This window comes from Myxocyprinus asiaticus, chromosome 7, assembly GCF_019703515.2.
Source record: "Myxocyprinus asiaticus isolate MX2 ecotype Aquarium Trade chromosome 7, UBuf_Myxa_2, whole genome shotgun sequence".
NCBI classification, from domain to species: Eukaryota; Metazoa; Chordata; class Actinopteri; order Cypriniformes; family Catostomidae; genus Myxocyprinus; species Myxocyprinus asiaticus.
This window is the reverse complement of record NC_059350.1, coordinates 25828286-25850888: the sequence shown is the minus strand read 5'-3', so window position 1 is coordinate 25850888 and position 22603 is coordinate 25828286. Positions and strand designations below refer to the sequence as shown.

Below are 22603 nucleotides of genomic sequence, written 5' to 3'. Positions count from 1 at the left end.
TTTTTTAAAGCAAAAGTTGTATTTGTTAACATTAGTTAATGCACTATAAACTAACATGAACAAACAATGTACAATTGTATTTTTATAAACTAACATTAACAAAGATTAATAAATGATGTAAAAAATATATTGTTAGTTGTTTGTTCATGATACCTAATGCATTAACTAATGTTTTTTTTATTATTTATCCCCTTTTCTCCCAATTTGGAATGCCCAATTCCAACTACTTAGTAGGTCCTTGTAGTGGCGCGGTTACTCACCTCAATCCGAGTGGCGGAGGACAAGTCTCAGTTGCCTCCGCTTCTGAGACTGCCAATCCGCGCATCTTATCACGTGGCTCGTTGTACATGACACCGCGGAGACTCCGCATGTGGAGGCTCATGCTACTCTCCGCGATCCACACAGAACTTGCCACGAGCCTCATTGAGAGCGAGAACAACTAATCGTGACCACGAGGAGGTTACCCCATGTGAATCTACCCTCTCTACCAACTGGGCCAATTTGGTTGCTTAGGAGACCTGGCTGGAGTCACTCAGCACACCCTGGATTCGAACTCATGACTCCAGGGGTGGTAGTCAGCATCAATACTCGCAGAGCCACCCGGGCCCTAATGCCTTAACTAATGTTAATGAATGGAACCTTATTGTTAAATGTTACTGAATTCCATTACATATTTTCCTCAATCTTGATTATAAAAAAGTCTGCATTTCCTCAGTAATCATTCAAACTCCAAAAGATCATTCCAACAGAAATATATTTATCTGAATTTGATGAATTCTGTATATTCTTTTACGTCTGATTTGAGGAGGATATTCGTTCTCCACTAAATGCTTTTGTCGACTGAAAAACATTCATACTCATAATGTGTCAGGTATCTACAATTCACTGCTGTAATACTGGAACACTATTATATTATACGAGTCATGTGAACCCAGTGAAAAACTTCTTTGACCTAGGAGGAACATTCTCAATTCAATTTAGATTGTGATTTAATGGCTTGTCAAATATTTCATTGTATTGCCAAAGCATTTGCAAGGATTTCAAAGAGTAAAGCTCTCTCTCTCTTTCTTTCTCTGTCTTTGCAGGAGGGTGATGGGGATGAGGACATGTGAATCCAGGTGTTTATTCAGTGGTTCTAAAGGAGAGGTTTGCTGTGTGGAGCCTCTTCATGCTGGACCTGAACTGAAAGAACATCCCATCACTCAGTACTCCCTGCTGGCCATGGCCTCACTCACCAAGGTATACATGGTGTCAGTACTGTCTACTTCTGCCTAGTCTTTAACCAGGGTGTTCTCTAACACACAGTACTGTCTACTGGCAGTTTCCCCACAAACCACAGTTTCTATTTACAATGTAGAGCCTATTTACACTAAGTGCAAATTTTCATTGTAAATTTCACCAAGACAATGGCGAAAATGCATTCGTTTGGACCTGTTCACGCTTGAGATGAAGTTTATTCGGGGATAAAGCAAGTTTTTTTTTGTCTTTTATGTCCATTTTTACCACGATACTTCATTTTTATTACTTTTTTCTTTTAAACTCACCGACCAATAAAAAACAAGCTTTTGAGACAGATGTCTGTAATTGGTATTCCATATCCTGTAGATGTAAAACGGACAAGGAACATATGAAAGCCATAGTAGTAACAATCAAGTGGAGTAAAAAGATGAGATATGAAAAGTGATTGCTGACAAAATTAGAAATATATTAAATATGTAACACTCACTGAGCATTTTATTAGGAACACCTGTACACCTACTAATTTATGCGATTATCTAATCAGCCAATCATGTAGCAGCAGTGCAGTGCATATAATCATGCTGATATGGGTCAGGAGCTTCAGTTAAAGTTCACATCAACCATCAGAATGGGGAAAAAGTGTGATCTCAGTGATTTTGACCGTGGCATGATTGTTGGTGCCAGACGAGCTGGTTTGAGGATTGCTGATCTCCTTGGATTTTAATGAACAGTCTCTAGAGTTTACTTAGAAGGGTGCCAGAAACAAATACCATCCAGTGAGCGGCCTTTCTGTGGACTGAAACACCTTGCTGATGAGAGAGGTCAATGGAGAATGGACAAACTGGTTCGAGCTGACAGAAAGGCTCTGTACCACTGTAGTGAGCAGAATAGCATCTCTGAATGCACAACATGTCAAACCTTGAGGTGGATGGGCTACAACAGCAAAAGACCATGTTGGGTTTCACTTCTGACATCCAAAAACTGAGGCTGCAGTGGACACAGGCTTACCAAAACTGGACAGCTGTAGCCTGGGAAAAACATAGCCTGGTCTGATGAATCTCAATTTCTGCTGAGGCATACAGATGGTAGAGTCAGAATTTGGCTCCAACAGCATGAATCCATGGACCCAACCTGCTTTGTGTCAACAGCCCAGGCTGGTGGCGGTTGTGTACTGGTGTGGGGAATGTTTTCTTGGCACACTTTTGGCCCGTTAAAACTAAACAATCATAGCTTGAATGCCACAGCCTACTTGAGTATTGTTGCTGACCATGTGCATCCCTTCATAGCCAAAATTTACACATCTTCTAATGGCTACTTACAGCATGATAATGCACCATGTCACAAAGCAAAAGACGTCTCAAACTGGTTTCATGAACACAACGAGTTCACTGTTCTTCAGTGGCCTTCCCAGTCACCACATCTGAATCCAATAGAACACCTTTGGGATGTGGTAGAATGGGAGATTCGCAGCATGAATGTGCAGCTGACAAATCTGCATAAATTACATGATGTAATCATGTCAACATGGACCAGAATCTCAAAGGAATGTTTCCAACATATTGTGAAATCCATGCCATGAACAATTGAGGCTGTTTTGAGAATAAAGGGAGGCCCTACCCAGTATTAGTATAGTGTTCCTAATAAAATATTTTAGTATTGTGCCACCTATTATATTTTGTTATATTTTATAACAACAACTGTATTGTTAGTGCTAAAAATACACCACTTTTATTGTCATTATTCTATATCATTGCATTATTAACCATTTAATTGCCATCTTACATGCATCATGTGCTTGCAAAGTGAAGCAAATAGATTTGTTACCCTGAGGCAACGTCACACAATAGAAGGTTAATGTAAGAGCAATTATCTGATCACTTGTATTTTGCATTTAAGTGAGTTGTAGGATTTTGCTTTGCTTTAAAATTAGTGAAATCTGTTTTGATCAGATACGATTTGTTTTGCATTAAAACCAGTGACATCTGTATTTTTAGATGGGTTTTATCTCACATCACAGCTCATGACTGACTGGAGTGCTTTTTTGTTTCACTGTTGTTGTGAATAGACCCTTCAGCTCCAATTTGTTTTGCTATTGGTGTGAATAGGCCATAAAGCTCATGTTTGCTCAATAAGCATAATGTAAACTTGTTAAGCATTTTTCTGTTTAAGCACCCCATTCATAATGACACTGTAAAACTCTCTATCCTTACCAAGGTAAATAATTGTGCTTATTTATTTGAGGCCACCAGTCAGCCTCTAACATCTAGACATACTCAATCACTCTCTATCTGTCTGCCGTTTTATGAAGCCTCTGAACTCTGTGTTTTGACAGATACTGCTGATAGGGCTGAAGCCTTCACTCAAAGTCTGGATGACTTTTCCCTACGGCAAGGTGCAGTATACAAACTCATTCTCTGTGTGTGTCCGTGTCTGTGTGTGCATTTCCACCAGCCATAAACACAGAACCTCAAACATAATCTTTTAATCTGTGTTTTTATGCATTAAATTAGTATCTGCTTTCACAGCACGTACATATTATCGGCTCCATCTCTAATGTTTTTCCTTTCCTAAACTGCAAAAATATTATACATGTTACATTCATTTGCCTTACCTGACATTACCCAGCCCTGAACTTGCTAACTGTTTACAGCATTTGTTCACAATTTATTTTACTTAAGAACATAGATTATACATTGAACATCAAGTGGCTATCCTAACACTGTACCAAAATTGTTTATATTGCAAATGTACACAGAAATGTCCTTAAAATCAGGGATTTAAATATATTATCATTTATTTATTATATATACTATGCTAGAAATTCACTGCACAAAATGAGTTGTGGTCAACATCCTTGCTGCAAGTGAAGTAATATTTATTGTAGTCTGGGTCGAATGGTCTTTTAACCATGTTGGCATCTGCCTAATTTGGCTGGCCTCTATTAAGTGGCTGCTGAATTTGTGCCAAGGCGTTTAATTGGATATCCGGCTTTTGAGATCAACAACAAAAGAAATGGGAAGCATTTTCTCCTCCCTTTTAAATTTTTTTTTTTTATAAGCATATTTAGTTTTCTGTACTAACTATGCACAATTATGCTTGGTTTTTATTTATTTTCATTTAGCATAGTTTTCCCTGTTGTCTGCAATCCTATCAGACCTGCCACCCACTGCTCTATAGTCTCTCTCTCTCTCTCCATGCCACCTCCTCTAGTAAGCTGTCCACCAGCTCTCGGTTTTCCTCTCTCTTCCTTGTCATTATTTTATTTGGCAGTGTTCTCCATTAAACTGATGACAGTGTCAGCTCCCCATCTTTACTTTATGCACCTTGTTATAGTTTCTTCAATATAAAGCAAACCACCTACTTAGATTGTAGCAAACCTGGGAAAATAACACTTACATGATTCAGAACATTCAGAAGTCATTTAATGGTCTTCAAAAGTGCAGTGTATAATTGCTGCAGCACTAGTGACACCAGACAGAATTGCAAATTTAATGATTGTTTTCAATCATTGAAAAATCTGACATGTCTACAAAAATTTATCATTGACTATGTGGCGATTATTTCTGCTGGTAGAAAAAATGACAATTAAGTAGGAAGATCAAGAAGCATCAGTGTTTTGTGACAATAAGAAAATACTGCTATTGGGTAAATCTCACAAAGCTGTCAAGAACATGTCACTGTCATATATAAAAAAAAAAATTAAAAAAAAAGAATCATTACTGTAATGTGAACAAATAATTCTATATTGTTAAAATTGTTAATTTTATACATTATGGTAGTATTTGTTGTACTGCTATTGATTTATGTTGATTTAAATACAAAAATGTGTATGACTTTCTTTGTTAAACTGAACACAAAATATATTTAGAGGAATATTTCAGCTCTGTAGGTCCTTACAATGCAAGTGAATGGTGACCAAAACTTTGAAGCTCTAAAAAGCACACTGTCAGCATAAAAGTAATCCATGCGACTCCAGTGGTTAAATCTCTATCTTCATGAGTGATTTGATAGGTGTAGGTGAGAAACAGCTACATTTTTAAGTCAATTTTTAATATAAATTCTCCCTGCCCATTAGGTGGCGATATGCATGAAGAATGTGAATTGTCAAAAATAAAAGTAGAAGAATGTGAAAGGGAAAGTGGATATTGATAGTAAAAAAGGACTTAAATATTGACCTGTTTCTCACCCACTCTTATCATATCACTTCTGAAGATATGGATTTAATCACTGGAGTCTTATGGATTACTTTTGTGCTGCCTTTATAGTTTTGGTCACCATTCACTTGCGTTGTGAGGACCTTCAGAGCTGAAATATTCTTCTAAAAATCTTCGTTTGTGTTCTGTAGAAGAAAATCAATAACATCGGGGATGGCATGAGGGTAAATGATGAGAGAATTTTCATTTTTGGGTGAACTATTCCTTTAAAGATTATTTTGTTACAGCAATGACAGTTTAATTAGAATAACTTTGGAGAATATTGGGAATTACAAAAAAGTACAATATCCAGACGCATTACGGTAATGAGAACGAAAATGTGCTCAATTGTAATGAAAATTATGCCACAATGCAAAAAAAATCATAATTGTCCTAAATTGTCATTCAACAAAATAAAGGTGAATTGTGGCCTGGATGTGTTCTTGACCTTCTTGACCGATGTGAAATTTTCCTTGATCTTTTTACATATAAGAGGTCATTGTACTATAAAAACATATTGTAAGTTTCAGAACTGAAAAATTCCTCCTCACTGCAAAAATAGCATTTGTTAAAACCAAGCTGCCAATACAACTCATTCTCGAATTCCTCCACATTGTGATGTCACACTGTGGTAGACATTTGCATCTTCAGCCTCCACAACAACACATCAATGCCTACTTTACCTAATCACTACTGTAGTTTGCCCAGCAGCGGTGAGCAGTGAGATGGCAAGGAGAGAGCAGGTCCATCAAGAGCAGAGAACCAATCATAACAGTGGGCGTTTACTGTCAAGTTTTAAAGGAGAAGCAGCTCCAAAACTGAGCATTTCTGATAGAGGCTCAGAATGAGGGTGGAAAAATATAATGTTTTACATATATATGACAATAGTCAAAAAAGTTTGTGCAAAAAACGTACTAATATTGTATGTGAACCACAAGGAACATATAAAAATAAAAAAGGCATGTCATGACCCCTTTAAACATGGTCTTTGTTCTTAATTTTAGTCAATGCATTTCTAAACATCTTATAAATGTCGAAATGTGTTTTGAATGCAGACGGATCCTGGCAGTATCCCCTTGTTGGCTTGGCATTTTGTGGCAGTGCAGAAAGCAGTCAACCCTGTTCTGGCCTTCTGCAGAGGAGACACCATCCACTTCCTTCTGGTCTGTTTGAATAATAGATTGTAAACTAAATAAAGCTTAAAACAGAATAGCTTGATAGTAAACCCACTCTCTTGTGTCTGTTCAGGTTAAAAAGGATGATTCTGGGACCATACATGTTATAAAACAGCGACAACTCCAACTCAACTGTGACCTCATCAGTCTGAGCGTGAGTCAGACCATCACTATGTTTGACAGTCATTTCAGTTGTCACTTGAATGGGAATGTACAGTTTTAAGTTCCTTCTTTCTTGTTTTCTGTCTCTTACTCTGTTCTCCATACAGTGGATAAACCCCCGTACATTGGTGTTAATGGACAGCACAGAGAAGCTGCGTGTGGTGGACAGACCCAGTCAGGACGAGCTGGAGACAGTGGATGTGGCCGAGCTTCAGCTGGTTTACAATAGCAGCCATTTTAAATCCCTCGCCACCGGAGGAAATGTCAGCCAAGCCTTGGTGAGGACTAAGATTATGATAGTTTCACAAGCCAAGTCAAACCAAGTCTTGTGCCAACCAGTGAAAACTGATGGATTCCACCAGCTATAGCCATCTTTTCATACAATACACGTACATCAGACAGTCTGTGGGCAGGTCGTCCGAGGATGACACTAGAATCATGAGAGCAGATATTCAATATTCAAGGGTCAATGTAAATTCATAAAGACACAGATATTCAGGTGCCAGAGGCTCTGTGGCCAATACATAGGATGTCAGGTTTCTTTCTGTATTTCCTCTTCATTTTCTCAGGGTTTGCTAAATAGGGGCTATATAGAGATTTTGTTGTACGTACCTTATAGAGACCTTTAAACATTCTTCCTCTATTCATCTTCAGGCTCTAGTTGGAGAGAAGGCATGTTACCAGTCTGTGTGCAGCTATGCAGGCCAGATTATTTATCTAGGAACGAAGGTAAGGCCACCATCATGATAACATTGAACACAAACAAACAAGCTCATTGCAGCATTATCTTATTGCATTCAGGGCCATAACCACCAAACACTTTGAGGCAGATGCCCTCTTCTCACCTAAATATTCAGAGAACTGGCACCTTTTTGCCATGATTTTGGGGGAAAATCAGTGGAATGGATTTTACCATTACTGTATATTGTGTTCCGGTCAAAACTGACCAATTAACATTTTTATTTCATCCAGTGGGAATACATTTCCATGACTTTGTTCACACAGGGCATCTGAACACAATTTTGTTTTAGATTATTTTCTTAAAATGCTACTGGTTTTATTTCATTTGTTACACCTGTGGTGTTCCTGGTCCAAAGTGACCGGCTGTTGGAAATGAATGGATTAGACTTCAAAATATAGAAATATTAAGTGTTCAGGAGCATCCCAGTCCTGAAGATGAGCACATATGTGGATGTGCGTTTACAAACACTAAGTCCTTGGACATGTCCACAAATGTACACACACACAATGTGTGTTGAGAACCTTTTTGTGCATCATCTTTATATGGACACTCTTTCGGGAATTAAGAAATATTTCAAGATCTACTTGTCATATTATGTTGTGTTTGGGCTTGTTTTAATTGGATTGTCTGCTGTAATTTACGAAGAGTCATTGTCTATGTTATACAGTATGTATGTTTCATGAAATAATAAGGAAAACATGACAAAAAGACACTCCTGTTTATTATATTTATGTGTGTTAGTGGGAATTGCATACACAAATACTCACTGCAGTTTGGCCTCTGAGTGAAACAAATTTGCTCATTGCATCTTACTTATTGAGATCTTTCCAATAATATATAAAAAATGGTTATCTCATCTTTTTTATGTTTTTACCAACTCTGAATATAATTTTTGTGAAGACAAATTTAGCAAATTATGAGAACAAAACCGTTCTAATTTGTCAGCAAATTAAAAAGCATTATTTAAAAATTGGTAGGATCGGCTATATGCATTGTAAAGTACAGATACTAAGCTTTAAAATGACACCTATTTTGTTTAGATCAAGTAAGTGTTTACTCATTTATTACATTATTATTATTATTTTTTTAAATCTGCAGGGAGTACCCCTCACTAGCCGGTATAAGCTCAGCTCAGACGCCTTCTATCAATAATATATATATATATATATATATATATATATATATATATATATATATATATATATATATGTTCAAAAAAGAAGTACAAAACCTGTCATAATAAAAAAAAAAGTTGACAAAAAGATCTAATGCAATATCTTGGGATAATATATGCAATATGGGAGATTTATTAACAATCTTAGTGGGCCGGTCATTTCTGACCAGGAACACAAAGGTGTTAGCACAGATGAACACAACACAAGGGTTAAACATGGAAAAATGTGTTACAAGGGGATGAGAATAATACTGCCCTTATTGTTATCTAAAGGAAAGCATTATCAAGTAAGCAAAGATATCTGGGCAGAATATGCCAAAAGGGCAGAGGATTTTTAGATTTTTATGAATGACAGGTGTACAGACTTTGTGGAACTCAGCAGAGTTTTTTGTGGAGTTCTGTGAGTTCATGTGGGACTTATCATCAGAATGGGTTTTTCAATGACTGATTCTTAAAATGCTACCTTTGCCCCCCCAATCTTGAATATTTTGTTACACCCTTGTATTTGTGTCAACTTTAAACTGGTAGCTTAAAGCCCACATCGGTGATAGCCTGTTTAACGGCAGATTAGATGCCATGGTTTATGTGAATTCTACCAATTAAATCTTTTGACCTGTGCTAGATTATCAGGGAGTATGCCAGCTGCTGTATTACTCCCTTCTTTGCTTGATCCTCAAGATCTGCCTCACGAAAGACACTGGAACTTTATCAAAAGACGTCTATTGTTGATGAATATTTAGCTGTACCTTATCACTTTTGGAAACACTTTTTGATCTACAGAGCACTATACAGCAGGGCTATTCAGTATATAATCTTCATTTTGCAGTCATATTAGTGCCGTAATGAATATTTGAAATCAGGAATTGTATCTTGGTAGCACATGCTGGATTGTGTGTGTTCAGCTGTAATTTTGGCTGACTCCTCCAGCATCCCTCTGACTGAGCTCTGGCACGCTCAACGGCTGTTATGCTAATTAGGCATCACACATATCCTGAATATTCATTAAGGTCTGCTCTCCGTGATGTCCTCACTGAACTTCCTCTTACCTGCAGCCAGAGGGAGGGAAGGGGAGAGATAGTGATGGAGAGAGGGGCAGCTGGAAGGAGGGACAAGAAAGAATGACTGCATTAAAATTGCCCACGGGTAATCCATTAGACATGGTTTTGGGCCAGCTCTGGGAGGTCACACTGATTCTTATGCCCTGTATCACTTCTCCCAAGAGTCACTTATTAAATAGCTCAACTATATCAACTGAATTAACACCTAATGTGTACTCTATTTTATGAATGAGGCTGATTTTATGCTCTGTCAATACATTTAATGGCAAATGGGTGTTTCTTCAACTATGGGCAGTTTTTGCCCAGTGGACTCTTTTAAAACACACTTTTCACACTACTTTATTACTAGTACATTATTTATCACAGTCAGAAGTTAACTTAATTTGTCAACCAACAATATCTAACATGCATAACAGAAGAATTAAAATTTTCTCTGAAACGTCATGAACATTTCCACCACAATGTAATTTCCACCATGTCTCAAAGTATGTATTCTGTTTGGCAGCATTCTGTGATGGAAAGGACTTTTTTTACTCGTTTGTGTTGCTAATTTCATAGCTAACATTTTATGTGTCCTAAATACACCCAATTAAATACTGAAACCCTTTTTTTTTTTTTTTTTTAATCCTCTTTTCTACCCAATTTGGAATGCCCAATTCCCACTACTTAGTAGGTCCTCATGGTGGCGCGGTTACCTTAATCCGGGTGGCAGAGGACAAGTCTCAGTTGCCTCCGCTTCTGAGACAGTCAATCCACGCATCTTATCACATGGCTCGTTGTGCATGACACCGCTGAGACTCCCAGCATGTGAAGGCTCATGCTACTCTCCACGATCCACGCACAACGTATCACGCGCCCCATTGAGAGCGAGAACTACTAATCACGACCACAAGGAGGTTACCCCATGTGACTCTACCCTCCCTTGCAACCGGGCCAATTTGGTTGCTTAGGAGACCTGGCTGGAGTCACTCAGCACACCCTGGATTTGAACTCGCGACTCCAGGGGTGGTAGTCAGCGTCAATACTCGCTGAGCTACCCAGGCCCCAATACTGAAACCCTTTTTGCATAATTACTAGGGATGTGCACGTAGCTGAATACCTTCAAAACCGACTTCAAAATGAATAACAAATTCATCCGAATAATAGAAAAAAAATATTAGTTAGACTGATTATCCAAGAAGCATAAGGATAAAGCGACATTTTAAATAAACGTTTCCAAAATTACAAAGAAATTATGATCTTATGAACTTATGTCTGTGAACTGAAGCCAGTATTACTAAACTGTTAACCTTGTGGATGAAAATGCGAACGGTGTGATTTCAAATGGAATGGCCATTATGGACTCTGTTTGCAGTCTCTGTTTATTGTACACGTCTCAGAAATCTGTGCTTGTCAAGAGTAACATTAACTCAGATACTATATCATATACATTTTCCACTTCTTGAAATGTCTATGCTAATGTTTCTCACAACTCACGAGTACGGATTCCCATGTATTCATAAACCTACCTGTGCGCAGTTTAATTCCTGACCTTAAGTGATGATTTCACAGCGGAGCTTGTCTGTCCGTGTTTAAAGTTGACCACATTTACATCCATATCACTGATTAAGGTAATTATCTGATTAATCCTTTATTCCCCCCCCCCAAAAAAAAGTGTAAATGATCCATTGAGAGAACATCTATTCAGAATATTCCTCCACATGTGATACAAAGAAATTAAAACTTGCATGTTATTTTTCTGCTGTTCTTTTCTGGAAAAACTAGAGGCTTGCACTTACTATTTATTCCACTGCATTTCTCTAATTCATCACATGTATTTAAACTGAATAATGATGTCATCTACATTAAAATCCGTTCACACAAAATCAGCATCAAGTGTATCTTAACTTCCTGAAAGATTTGCAGGGCTTTCACCTGTTTGTAGGCTATTTTGACTTATTTTTATTAATTTTAATGTTTGTATTTGTATTTAAAATTCATTGCAAAATGTGTGCTTGACATTTTACAATTGTTTGACACCTCGCGCCTCCAGAATAACATTGTTATACATGCATGGACGAAAACTGAAAACGAGCATAAAAGAAAATTCTGTTTCAGTGGATATTAATGTCAGAAATACAAGAAGAAACCACAGTTAACAAAATATTCAGTTAATGTAGCCTACATACATATACAGCTTCATCTGGTAAGAAAAATAAAAAATAAAATAATATTAGCATAATAATAATAATAATAATAATAATAATTATTATTATTATTTATATTTTATGACTAGGCATATTCAAGGCATTTTGTATTTATAGAAACTATAAATATAATAGTTACATTTAAAATGGGTGTTTTATTTCATTTCGACGCACGTCCAGTTTAAGCCCCGCTTCACTTCAAAAAGTTTAATTCTATTAATTTTTATTTAAACCCCTGGGACATAAAAGTGCCAATAGTTGAAGAACCACCCTTTGATTTATTGGTTAATCATTGTGTTTTTTCCATAGTCTGTGCATATCATGACACTGAGGAACTGGCGTGAGGTAAGGCATTGTTTTATGACAAATCATTAGAAGTATATTTTTGGCATGATTAGCATGCTGAAGATGAAAGTGACACTGGTTTTGGTGTCCTGCAGCGTGTGGACCATCTGCTGAAACAGGAGAAGTTCATGGAGGCTCTCTCTCTGGCTTGGTCCTTCCACGAGGGCACTGCCAAAGCTGTGCTAGGTCAGTCCTACTGTTTGCTATCCATCCAGTCACTTTAAACTTCTTCAGTTGAATTATGAACCAAATGTTTCTGTGACAGAAAATTCTGTGATTTTTTTTTTTTGTTTTTTTTTTTTTTTTTGGGGGGGGGGGGGGGGGATGTTTACAGCTCTCAGACCTTTTCATTTAGTTATACAAATGTAATTTGTACAGTCTTTTAAATTGTGAGACCATAGCTGCAGTACTTTTCTACCAAAATGTACCGATTCCCAAAAAATGCATACTTTGTAAACTGTGTTGTGTAATTAATTAGCATATTGCAAAGGATACAGATGGACTACTAAGGCTACATCTTCAAACTACCACTTCAAAAACTGTATGAATACAATTAAAGTTAGAAATTATTTGCATGCTCTAATGATGCCACAAAATGCAGACTGAAACACAGAACTAATGTAAGGTATTTATGTTACAGGTTTATTTGCAGACCCTGCTAAGAGAAAAGGTGTGGTTGCAGACAAGGTAATAGTCTTGTGAGGCTAATGTGGGCACTGTTGTACCTCCAAAATTCAAGTTTCACAATTTCAGACAATTTCCTGTTAGGCCAAAAAGTGCAGGAAATAAATTAAATGTCAAATTTTATGTACCGACCAAGAAAACCCTTGGGCAATTCTGATTTGTGAATGAATATGTTTAACATTTTATTTGTTGAACTGAAAGTGTTTTGAATCCAAACAATTTGACAAATTCCTTTCCTGATCTTCTCTCTTCTCAGATGGTGGAGATTTTGTTACAGTATGTGGACTGCTCTCTGAAAAAGTGTCCAGAGCAAGGAAAGATACAGGTGATGGAGCAGCACTTCCAGGTGATGGGTCATCCCTAAATTTACCCCAGCACTGATTACTGTGATCAGGCCAGAGAGCTAAATTCTGCTGTGCTGTTTTCATATGGAATCATTAGTTTGGACAGAGCTCAAGAAGTTTATCTACTGCCTTGTTACGATTGCAAATAATTTAACGATAAAAGAGAGCAAGACTGAACTGAATTGTTTTTAGTTTTATAGAGGCTTTTTAGAGATGTGAGCGAGAGGAGAGCAGATTGAGAGAGCAACGGACAGAGTCTCGTTTATGTCAGTCTTCAGGCCTGCAGCATCCATTTTTAAACTGCATCTCATCATAAGGCAGAAACCGCATTCAATAATGGCCCACTAATGTCATCTCTCTTCTGCCTCCAGGTCTCACTCGCTCTCCGATCTCCTTTTGCCATTAAAAAGCACTCTGTCATCACAAAAATAAGGCACTCACCATGGCCAAATGGCAGATTTAGCTCTGTATATCTAGGGAACAGATTTAGTTTTAATATAGAGCGTTCTGCTGCACCAAAGGCCTGTCTGTCACACACATTTCATACAAGCCATTTTTACTGGGAACAGAATGTTCTCATTCAGTTAGTTTACCCATGTTCAATAGAGTGTTATTCTATTATTGTATGAAAACTATTTCAGACGCTATATACATTATATGTGTTATCTAGTCATTGGTTTGAACCTTCAGCCATTTACCTGTACAAAACTTTACCATGCAGGAATTTTTAACACAACATTTTCAACTTCCAACTTCAGAGATGGGGCTCTATTTTCGTGACTGTGCTAGGCGCAGCACAACGACCGTGCTCAACGTCTTATCTCGAAATTAAGTGTTTGCGTTATCTATGGGTGTATTTTTTTGACCACTTAGTTATTTAAATTATATTTTCATTTTGTTTGAAATATAATTCGAACTTAGAAATATTTTTGTTTGAAGTTTTTCGTGTTTCAATAAATGAAAGTAATTTTTAAAGCAAAATTGACTGGTAGAAGAGCGTACAAAAAAACCCCCAAAAAACGCTTGACTATAGCCTGTAATAGGACACTGACGGTGAAATAACCGAAGGAACCTTGCAATCATTTTCGTTGTGTTCATTTTTTTTTTAAGGAAAGAAAGTAAAATAAGATGTAACAAAGGTTTTGCCACTTGCCTAAAGCAGTCCACTGCTTTCTTAATATTGTGTTTTGCTTTTACAGTAGGTGATATTTTATACTTGTTGAGCTTTGATGATCATTACATTCCACCATACAAAGACTGCAAATTCCTTTATTTTTGTCCCATCTGGATTTAATTTATGAATTTGCTGTGAAGGTCTCTCTCTAAAGGTTTCTACATAATTTACTGATAAATGAGAGGCTATGGACTTGGTATATTGCCTTAGTATTGAACATGAAAACCTGCGGTGGTTTAATTGATCTAATTTGTTACATTTTGTTAATGCTGATAAAAATATAAAGAGTTTAATCTCATTGTTTACTACAGTATAGTAAGCATCACTTCAACTCTCTCTTTTTCTTTTTCTCCTTTCCCTCTGCTTTTCTCCTCTGCAGGACATGGTTCCTGTCATGGTGAATTACTGTCTCCTCCTACAGAGGACGTGAGTGTAAAGATAGTTTCTACACACACACACACACACACATACACAGACTTATGGAACATACAGTACAGGACCTATCGTATTATTTGTTTGTAATATGTACACAGTAGATTCTGTGTGATGACCACGTAATACTGGTAAACCTGATAGCTTTCCATGATAATTGCAAGGATACTACAAAGGGTTGTTAACATAGAGGAAACTACATTCACAGGAATTACTTCAAAAAAGCATAACCACAAATTCATCCACCTATAAAAGTATTCCCAAGGGACGATTTAGACAACTTTACAGCTCAAATAATAAATAGTTTTTTCCTGATTAATTCATGCAAGTGCTTAAAGGAATTTTCCGGGTTCAATACAAGTTAAGCTAAAGCATTTGTGGTATAATGTTGATTACCACAAAAATTAATTTTGACTCATTCCTCCTTTTTCTTAAAAAAAAAAAAAAAAAATGTAGGTTATATTGAGGTCCTTACAATGGAAGTAAATGGAGACAATGAAAGTGAACGTGGCCAGTTTTTGGAGGGTTTAAACACAGAAATGTGAAGCTTATAATTTTATGAAAGCACTTACATTCATTCTTCTGTTAAAGCTTTTGTATAATTTGAGCAGTAAAGTTGTTTAAATCATCGTTTTTATTTTTTTTGATTTGTTGACATTACATCGTCATGGTAACGAAGTTGTAAAATTGGCTATAACTTTACATAGAAAAGGTTTATAAGGGATTTTATCACACTAAAATCATGTTGATACACGTATCCTTTATGTCTTGTGGTTATACTTTTGAAAAATTTGTATTTTAACCTTAAAAAATTGGCCCCCATTCACTTTCATTGTAAGTGCCTCACTATAACCTCGATTTTTGCTTTTTTTGAAAGGAGGAACGAGTTGAAATACATTTTTATGGTAATCAATATTATGCCACAAATGCTTTTGATTGAGCTTAACTTGTATTGAACCCAGAATATTCCTTTAAACAAAAAACTAAAAAGTATGACCTTAATATACCGGCTCTTTTATTATTTTAATGTTCCTTGAGGTTGACTTATAATATTAGTAAAGTTTTTTGCCCAAAAACAGTAATATATTTGTAAAGAATTATCATTTTCCACCCTCATTCTGACCGTCTGTCAGAAACACTCGGTTTTGGTGCTGGTTCTCCTTTAAGACCTGACAGTAAATGCCCACTGTTATGATTGGCTTTCTGCTCTTGACTGACCTGCTCTCTCCTTGCCATCTGTCTGCTCACTGCTGCTGGGCAAACTACAGTAGTGATTAGGTAAAGTAGGTGTTGAAGTGTTTTTGTGGAGGCGGTCAGATACAAATGTATCTGTGTGACATCACAATGTGTGGAAGTAGAAAACAAGTCATTTTGGCAGCCTGGTTTCAACAAATGCTCTTTTTGCATTGAGGAATGCGTTTTGAGTTCTGAAATATACCTCTACCTCTCCTGTCTTGTCGCTGTCACTCTGCAATACTCTGCAATATTCTGCAATATTCTGCTTTTTGTGAGTGTTTGAGTGGGTGTGTAGAACTGAGTCTCGGGTCTTTTAGCATCTCCCGTCAGATCAAGTGCAAATGAGAATCTGAAGAGGTGTGTGTTTGTGTGTGGGCATATATGTGAGTGATTGTTTGAGTTTGTTGATTAGCAGGTGAGAGAATGTGCTTGTAACAATGTCAGTTTCAAAAAGGCACTTTTTAGAATGTGTGTTCACACTAACAGATGTGACTCAGCAGAGCAGAGCTCGGTAATGAGTAAGAGGAAGGATGAAGAGCAAATCTTAACACCTCAATTAAACCTCAAACATCCCATCTTCTCAGCTAATCCTCCTCTGCCCATTTTCAGCAGCATGTCTCAGATCAGCAGGATGCAGCACCCTGATCACCTCCTCCCTCTATTTCCAGCTGTTTCTACATTAGTCAAACGTTTTCAACATGTTCATCTTCCTCTGTTCTGATGTCTTCCTGTATTTATGACTTCATAGGGGGTTTAACCATATTTTAACTTCAAATTAGCTGTAAAAGGTGCACTCACAAAAAATATTTTACTCATTAAAAAGCTTTACACAAAGAAATATAGTACTTAAGTGTTAAAATATTTTTAAAATGTTGTCCACTCTCATTTGAGATGAAGACTCCTATCAGTAGCTTAATAAAAGCAGTTTTATTTTACATGGAGTGGGTTGCCTCATGGGGGTTGACATGTTGAGATCACATGACCAGGCAATTGCTACTCACTTTACCTCCATAACCCCCTATTATTAGATACTCTTGTGCCTGAATAAATTAATCAACTTAATCAAACAATTACTGAGTGCAATTTTAAGTCGAATGCATCAGCAAAATTAGCTTCTTTGATACAGCCCTTATAACAAATTTTGTGGCAGTACCATAGTACATTGATGGTATCTGATGATAATACCACAGTACTTTGACATAGGGCTGGGCAATATGGCCAAAAATATAATCACAATATTCTTTTTCATATCGTTCGATATCTATATTTATCACAATATACATTCACATTTGCAATTTGCAATTTTTTTCTGAATTTCCAAGTTGGCAGATGAAAAATAAATAAATCCTAAACAGTAAAAATAGTCTCTTAAAAACTGAATTGGGGGCCCAGAGACAGCCAAAGCAGTGGAGTCTGAGGGATCTTCTACCAAAATATTAAAATATTTTATGGAGTTTATCAGTCGAGTGAAGTTGGATATGAATGTTAAAAGACCATCTGTTCGTTTTGAAGCTTAATAACATTAATCCAATATTTGTTTGAATATTCTTACATTCAGATTACATATTTTTAGGACATTTTTACATTCATATACACAAGTATGGGGGCATAGAAGCCCTTGTGACTGAAGAATGATACTGTAAGATTCAGAGGTATCCTCTGAGAGAAAATGTAGAAGTCTAAATGGCCCATTTTATTATTTTCATTAAACTGAGAAAGACTAGGCTCCCAACTAATAATTTTATTGTCTTTCCTTGCCAGAGAGGATGACATCTGTTTAATTTTCACAAAATTAGAACATAAATCTATTAGTTTATTATTAAAGGCTCGTAACATGCTGATAAATAAAGCAAAATTTTCAAGGAAAAATCGTTACGGTCTACAGTGCATTAGCGCATTGGAACTGCGTTAACTTAAACCCCGTTCACACTGTCAGCGATTTTGTCGCTAGATGTCGCTAGTCTCTGTATTTCTTGTTGCTAGTGGGTATTCCTACTGCTGTCGCTGTAACGTTATTGGTTGGCTGCACAACTGGCCATAGCTTCAGAAATCTGATCACAGATGAGCTAGATTGCCAGTAAAACAAAGATGTAATTCTTATTTTACAAGGAATAATTTGTTTTGCCTCTAATAATGAACATTCTGCAGGGGAGAGTGCTTTTATATAAACTACAGCTGTGTTCAATGCATCCTATCATGAACAAGACGATCAGTCTATTAACGTATGCATTAAACTCACTAACAGTCGTCAATTTCTGGTACAATATCAAATTTTATAATAAATCAGTTTAATTGCCGCTAAAAATTAGCATTCTGGGCGGGAAAGTGTTATAAACTGCATCAATACTCAATACATTATATCAACACAAAGATCGATCTTTCAATGTATCAATCAAACTCACTCAGAATGCTGACAATTTCGGACATGGGCTGTGTCTCGTTTGGAGGCCGCGTCCTCCGGAGGTCGCATTTGTCGGCCGCATATGTCATTGAAGCTGTCTCGTTTCAGAAAAGCGAGTAGGACACTTCGAATGCGACCTTCTTTCACGGGACGGGAATTCGGAGGATGCATGAGGTGTATCCTTCGTGGGCACTCACAACCCACAATTCTTTGCTTCAACGGAAATGTCTAAACAAAAAGTGACGCCATTTTTCCGTAAATATGATGTTCAAATGCAAGGAATGTTAATTCCCAAGTTAAAGTACCTCAGTAGATGGGTGCAGAGTATATAATATGTACAATTATATTAATATATAATTAAAATAAAGTATTAGACTAAAAGTACACCTGTAAAATCTTTTCTCTTTACATCATTATAACTCTCCTAAAATGTACCTCATGCATTCCCTTCCAGAGGGACTTTGTACCCTTCTCACTCAAAGCGCTTGCGCTTGTTAAAGAGTGGTATGCTGTCATAGCAACCATGTTTTCTGTTTCCGTTTGTCCTACGTAGGCCGTCTCGTTTAATCGAGGCTTGTTTAAAGGAGGACACTCGGTATACTGCAGCCTTCAAATGACACGTCCTACCTAGCACGCAGCCTTTGAAACGAGACACAGCCATGGTTCACTGTTTTATTATGACAATAACAACTCCCCCGTCTTTCGTGCACTGGTCTCCATTATCTCACAGGAGATGATGATGTGAGCTCCACTGTCTTTTCTCATTGGCTGTCGCTGCGCAATATCACTCTGCATTTGCATCAAGTTGAACTTTGTCTTGTCACTTGACCTGCTCTCATTGAAAATGAACGGTCTCCTGTTGCTTGTAGCGACAAAATCGTTGACAGTGTGAACGGGGCTCTATGCGGCGCCTCATGTTTACTAATTTGGGGAAAAGAAGCAACGCCTGCAGAGCGGGACTGGGCATAAAGCGTGTTCAGTGCTAGACAAAAATATTCAAGAATGCAGTGCAGAAAGATCAGAGCTGGTGTACATAGCACTGCTGTTTTGTCGCGCTGCTGTTTTGTCGCGCTGCTCACTGGAGATGATGAGAGGGCGCAACCATTGTGATGTCTTGCGTTCCAGATGGAATCACTCTGTGGTCCGGACCAGACCGTTGTGACTGGTGTAGCCTAATCTAGCAAGGCAGCTAACATTAGCAACTTCATACAGTCTGAGAAAGCCAAACTGCTTGCGTTTTTAGTGACACACACCTGATCGTCTAGATGTAGAACATAGGCTAAACATAGAAAATTACTCAAAAGTTTATCAATTATATCGTGGATTTTTTTATTGCAATAAATGTCGAGATCGTTTTATCACCCAACCCTACTTTGACATACAATGGGGTTCAAAATGCTGAGTCCACTTTCTGATTTTCATTTTCTACTTTCATACAGTTTTTTTTAGTTACAAATTATATAATCAGCATGGCAATTTGAGTGAAAAGTTAAATTAAAACTATTAACAATATTTAACAGGATTTCCTAGTATTTGGTATGTTCCCACAATATGCACTAGTTGACATGGATTCCACAAGTTTGAAATTCCCCTTAATTAAATAACTGTACATACCCCTACCTTGCACATACATTACCACTTGCACATGTACATAATGTTATATGTTCTATTATTTGTATGGTGTGATGAGGAGAAGGGCGGGGCCGGGCCGTGTAGACACATGCCCGGCACTGATTCGAGCTAATCAGCCAGCAGGGGGATTAAGACGAGCCGGTGGTGCCAGTTCGAGAGAGAGGGCCACATGTGGCCACTGTGTGTGTGTGTCTATGTGTTTGTGTTTAAGTTGATTCAAGTTCATTTATGTTATTAAAAGTTACATTTATTGTTCAGCTGGTTCTCGCCTCCTCCTTGCCCACCTTACACCGTTACATTGGTGCCGAAACCCAGGAAGGAGGAGGGATGTGCTCTCGTGGAGTCCTCACTGCCTGAGGACAGAGGGGTCGCTGCGGCCGCCGAGAGTCGGAGGAACTGCTGTCGTCTGCCTCCTCGTCACACTCCTCCATCCTATCGCCCGACTCAGGCCAGGGAAACCCCTGACATGACGTACTCCCCTCCCTTCCTGAAGGGGGTGTGTTGCCCTTCCGGCCGTGCCGGCCTGCAGGTCTTCCCCGCCTTTCTGGAGCCCTGGGAGAGATGAGGGAAGGGAAAGGGGAGAGGGAAAAAGTGAGGCGGAGCAACAGAGAGAGAGAGGAAACTGGCTCGCCGAACCCCGGACACGGCATCGCCTGGTCTTCAGCCACTCCTCCGACCTCTGGCAGATGACAGCTTACTCCTCCCCTGGTGGACCACAGGAACGAACTGTGCTGCTCTTTTGCTTGGTTTTGGTCTCAAATGTATCTTTGGTGGGCAAGGTTTTGGAATGAGAGGGCGTGGCTAATACAGTGACAGTCACGTGAAAGCTTCAGAACGCTAAATTTGCATACAGCACATTTAAGTTTTAAGATACACCATTACTCAGTTAGATTGAGGGAATTCGTTTACGTAATTGTTTTGAGTAAATTCAGCTTATCAGGGTTTACCATTTAGAAGCTCGCAGTGGCAGGTGTTTTGCATCATAGCTGTTATTATACAGTGTATTTTGGCTGGACCACTTTATTGACCAATCAGCATCCAAAACTAGAACCATCTGTTTTAAATTTATTGTTGTGGGATAAATAAATAATTTTTGACAGTTGTAGTAGAGGCAATGAATTTAGTGTTAAATGGTTCTGTTTTGCAGTGAATTGTTGTGCACATGCTGTATACAGGAAGAACGATTATGCAAGGAAATGCCTCATTTATGGTGTCTGCTGTTGTTGTATACCCTGTTGTTGACTCATGTTCGATGGAGAGGCAAAGATTAGTGCTGCTGTGTCTGTTGATGTGAGACATACTGACAGCTGTGACACTTTGTGCCATTCAGTTGTTATAGTGATGTTGGCATGTTTAAAGAGCGCTGTTGTTCACATAAGGCAACAATCTCTCAACATAATTGTGTGAATGTCTATGTGTGAATGTCTATTGATATGCAAGTGACTGGGGTTATCTCTTGAGCTGCTGTGAGTGTGTTGTTGTGTAAATGAAGACAGTCCATTCATAAGAATTTGGTAATGTAAATGGACTGTATGCACTGCATTAGAAGAAAAAGAAATATGGAGCATTTGTGTGATCATTTGTGCATATGTCCGTAAGGACTAATTGGATGTAGGACTGGGTGATATGTCTTAAATTATATCTCTATATTTTTCAGCAAATTGACGATATTCGATATATATATCTCGATAATTATGTATTTGCTTTAAAATGGCTCAAAAATGTTTTGTTTTTTTATCAGAGGAACCATCATTTCATCCAAACAGCCACTGCAGCCAAGTAGATTCAATATTAAAGACATTAAATTAAAATATAATAATTCGTTTTTCATTAAATAAACACAAGGGAGAATGAAATTCAATCATTTTCACTGATATGCACATTATATTTATATTGCATATACAATGATACATAGTAGCTTAATAAAAGGCATTTATTTACCTTCAAATGTTTTTATTAATACATTTTTGTGAATGAACAAGGTGTGCAAAGCTACTTCACTGACTTACTTTTGAAACCCCAGTTGAACATTGCATAATACTAAATTATTACTGTGGGACACGTCAGGTTTATTATTATAATATAATGCTTAATTATCATTATTATTCTGATTATTAGATTTGTGTAATACAAAGTTAATATATTTCTGTCCTGTTTAATTCACCTCCACCTGGGGCTTTTATTTTCAGAATCAATATCAGAATCAGCTTTATTGCCAGGTATGCTTACAAGAAATTTGTCTTGGTGACGGGAGCTTCCAGTGAACAACAATAAAATACAGCAACAAGACAGAGATAATAATAAAAAAAATAAAAAAAATAAAAATAGAATAAAATAAAAATTAAATAGAAAATAAAATATACATAGAATACACAATAAGACAATATATACACACACACTACCGGTCAAAAGTTCTGAAACACTCA

General features: G+C 37.4%; 1 protein-coding gene across 7 annotated transcripts in view; it reads left to right on the top strand.

The window, feature by feature from the left end:
- Positions 1 to 22603, top strand: part of vps8 (VPS8 subunit of CORVET complex) — a 184731-nt gene that overhangs the window by 9034 nt on the left and 153094 nt on the right. For 5 of the 7 annotated variants that reach the window (XR_007897689.1, XM_051702466.1, XM_051702465.1 and 2 more), the window contains exons 10-21: positions 1086 to 1239; positions 3572 to 3631; positions 6488 to 6595; positions 6681 to 6761; positions 6877 to 7047; positions 7424 to 7498; positions 12239 to 12274; positions 12370 to 12460; positions 12753 to 12815; positions 12915 to 12961; positions 13215 to 13304; positions 14856 to 14902. Coding sequence is in view for 6 of the 7 variants with exons in the window: in XM_051702466.1 (XP_051558426.1) it covers positions 1086 to 1239; positions 3572 to 3631; positions 6488 to 6595; positions 6681 to 6761; positions 6877 to 7047; positions 7424 to 7498; positions 12239 to 12274; positions 12370 to 12460; positions 12753 to 12815; positions 12915 to 12961; positions 13215 to 13304; positions 14856 to 14902 (1023 nt within the window). In the remaining variant the exon portion in view is untranslated. The remainder of the gene's footprint in view (positions 1 to 1085; positions 1240 to 3571; positions 3632 to 6487; positions 6596 to 6680; positions 6762 to 6876; positions 7048 to 7423; positions 7499 to 12238; positions 12275 to 12369; positions 12461 to 12752; positions 12816 to 12914; positions 12962 to 13214; positions 13305 to 14855; positions 14903 to 22603) is intronic. The other 2 variants (XM_051702468.1, XM_051702467.1) reach the window with 1 other exon arrangement.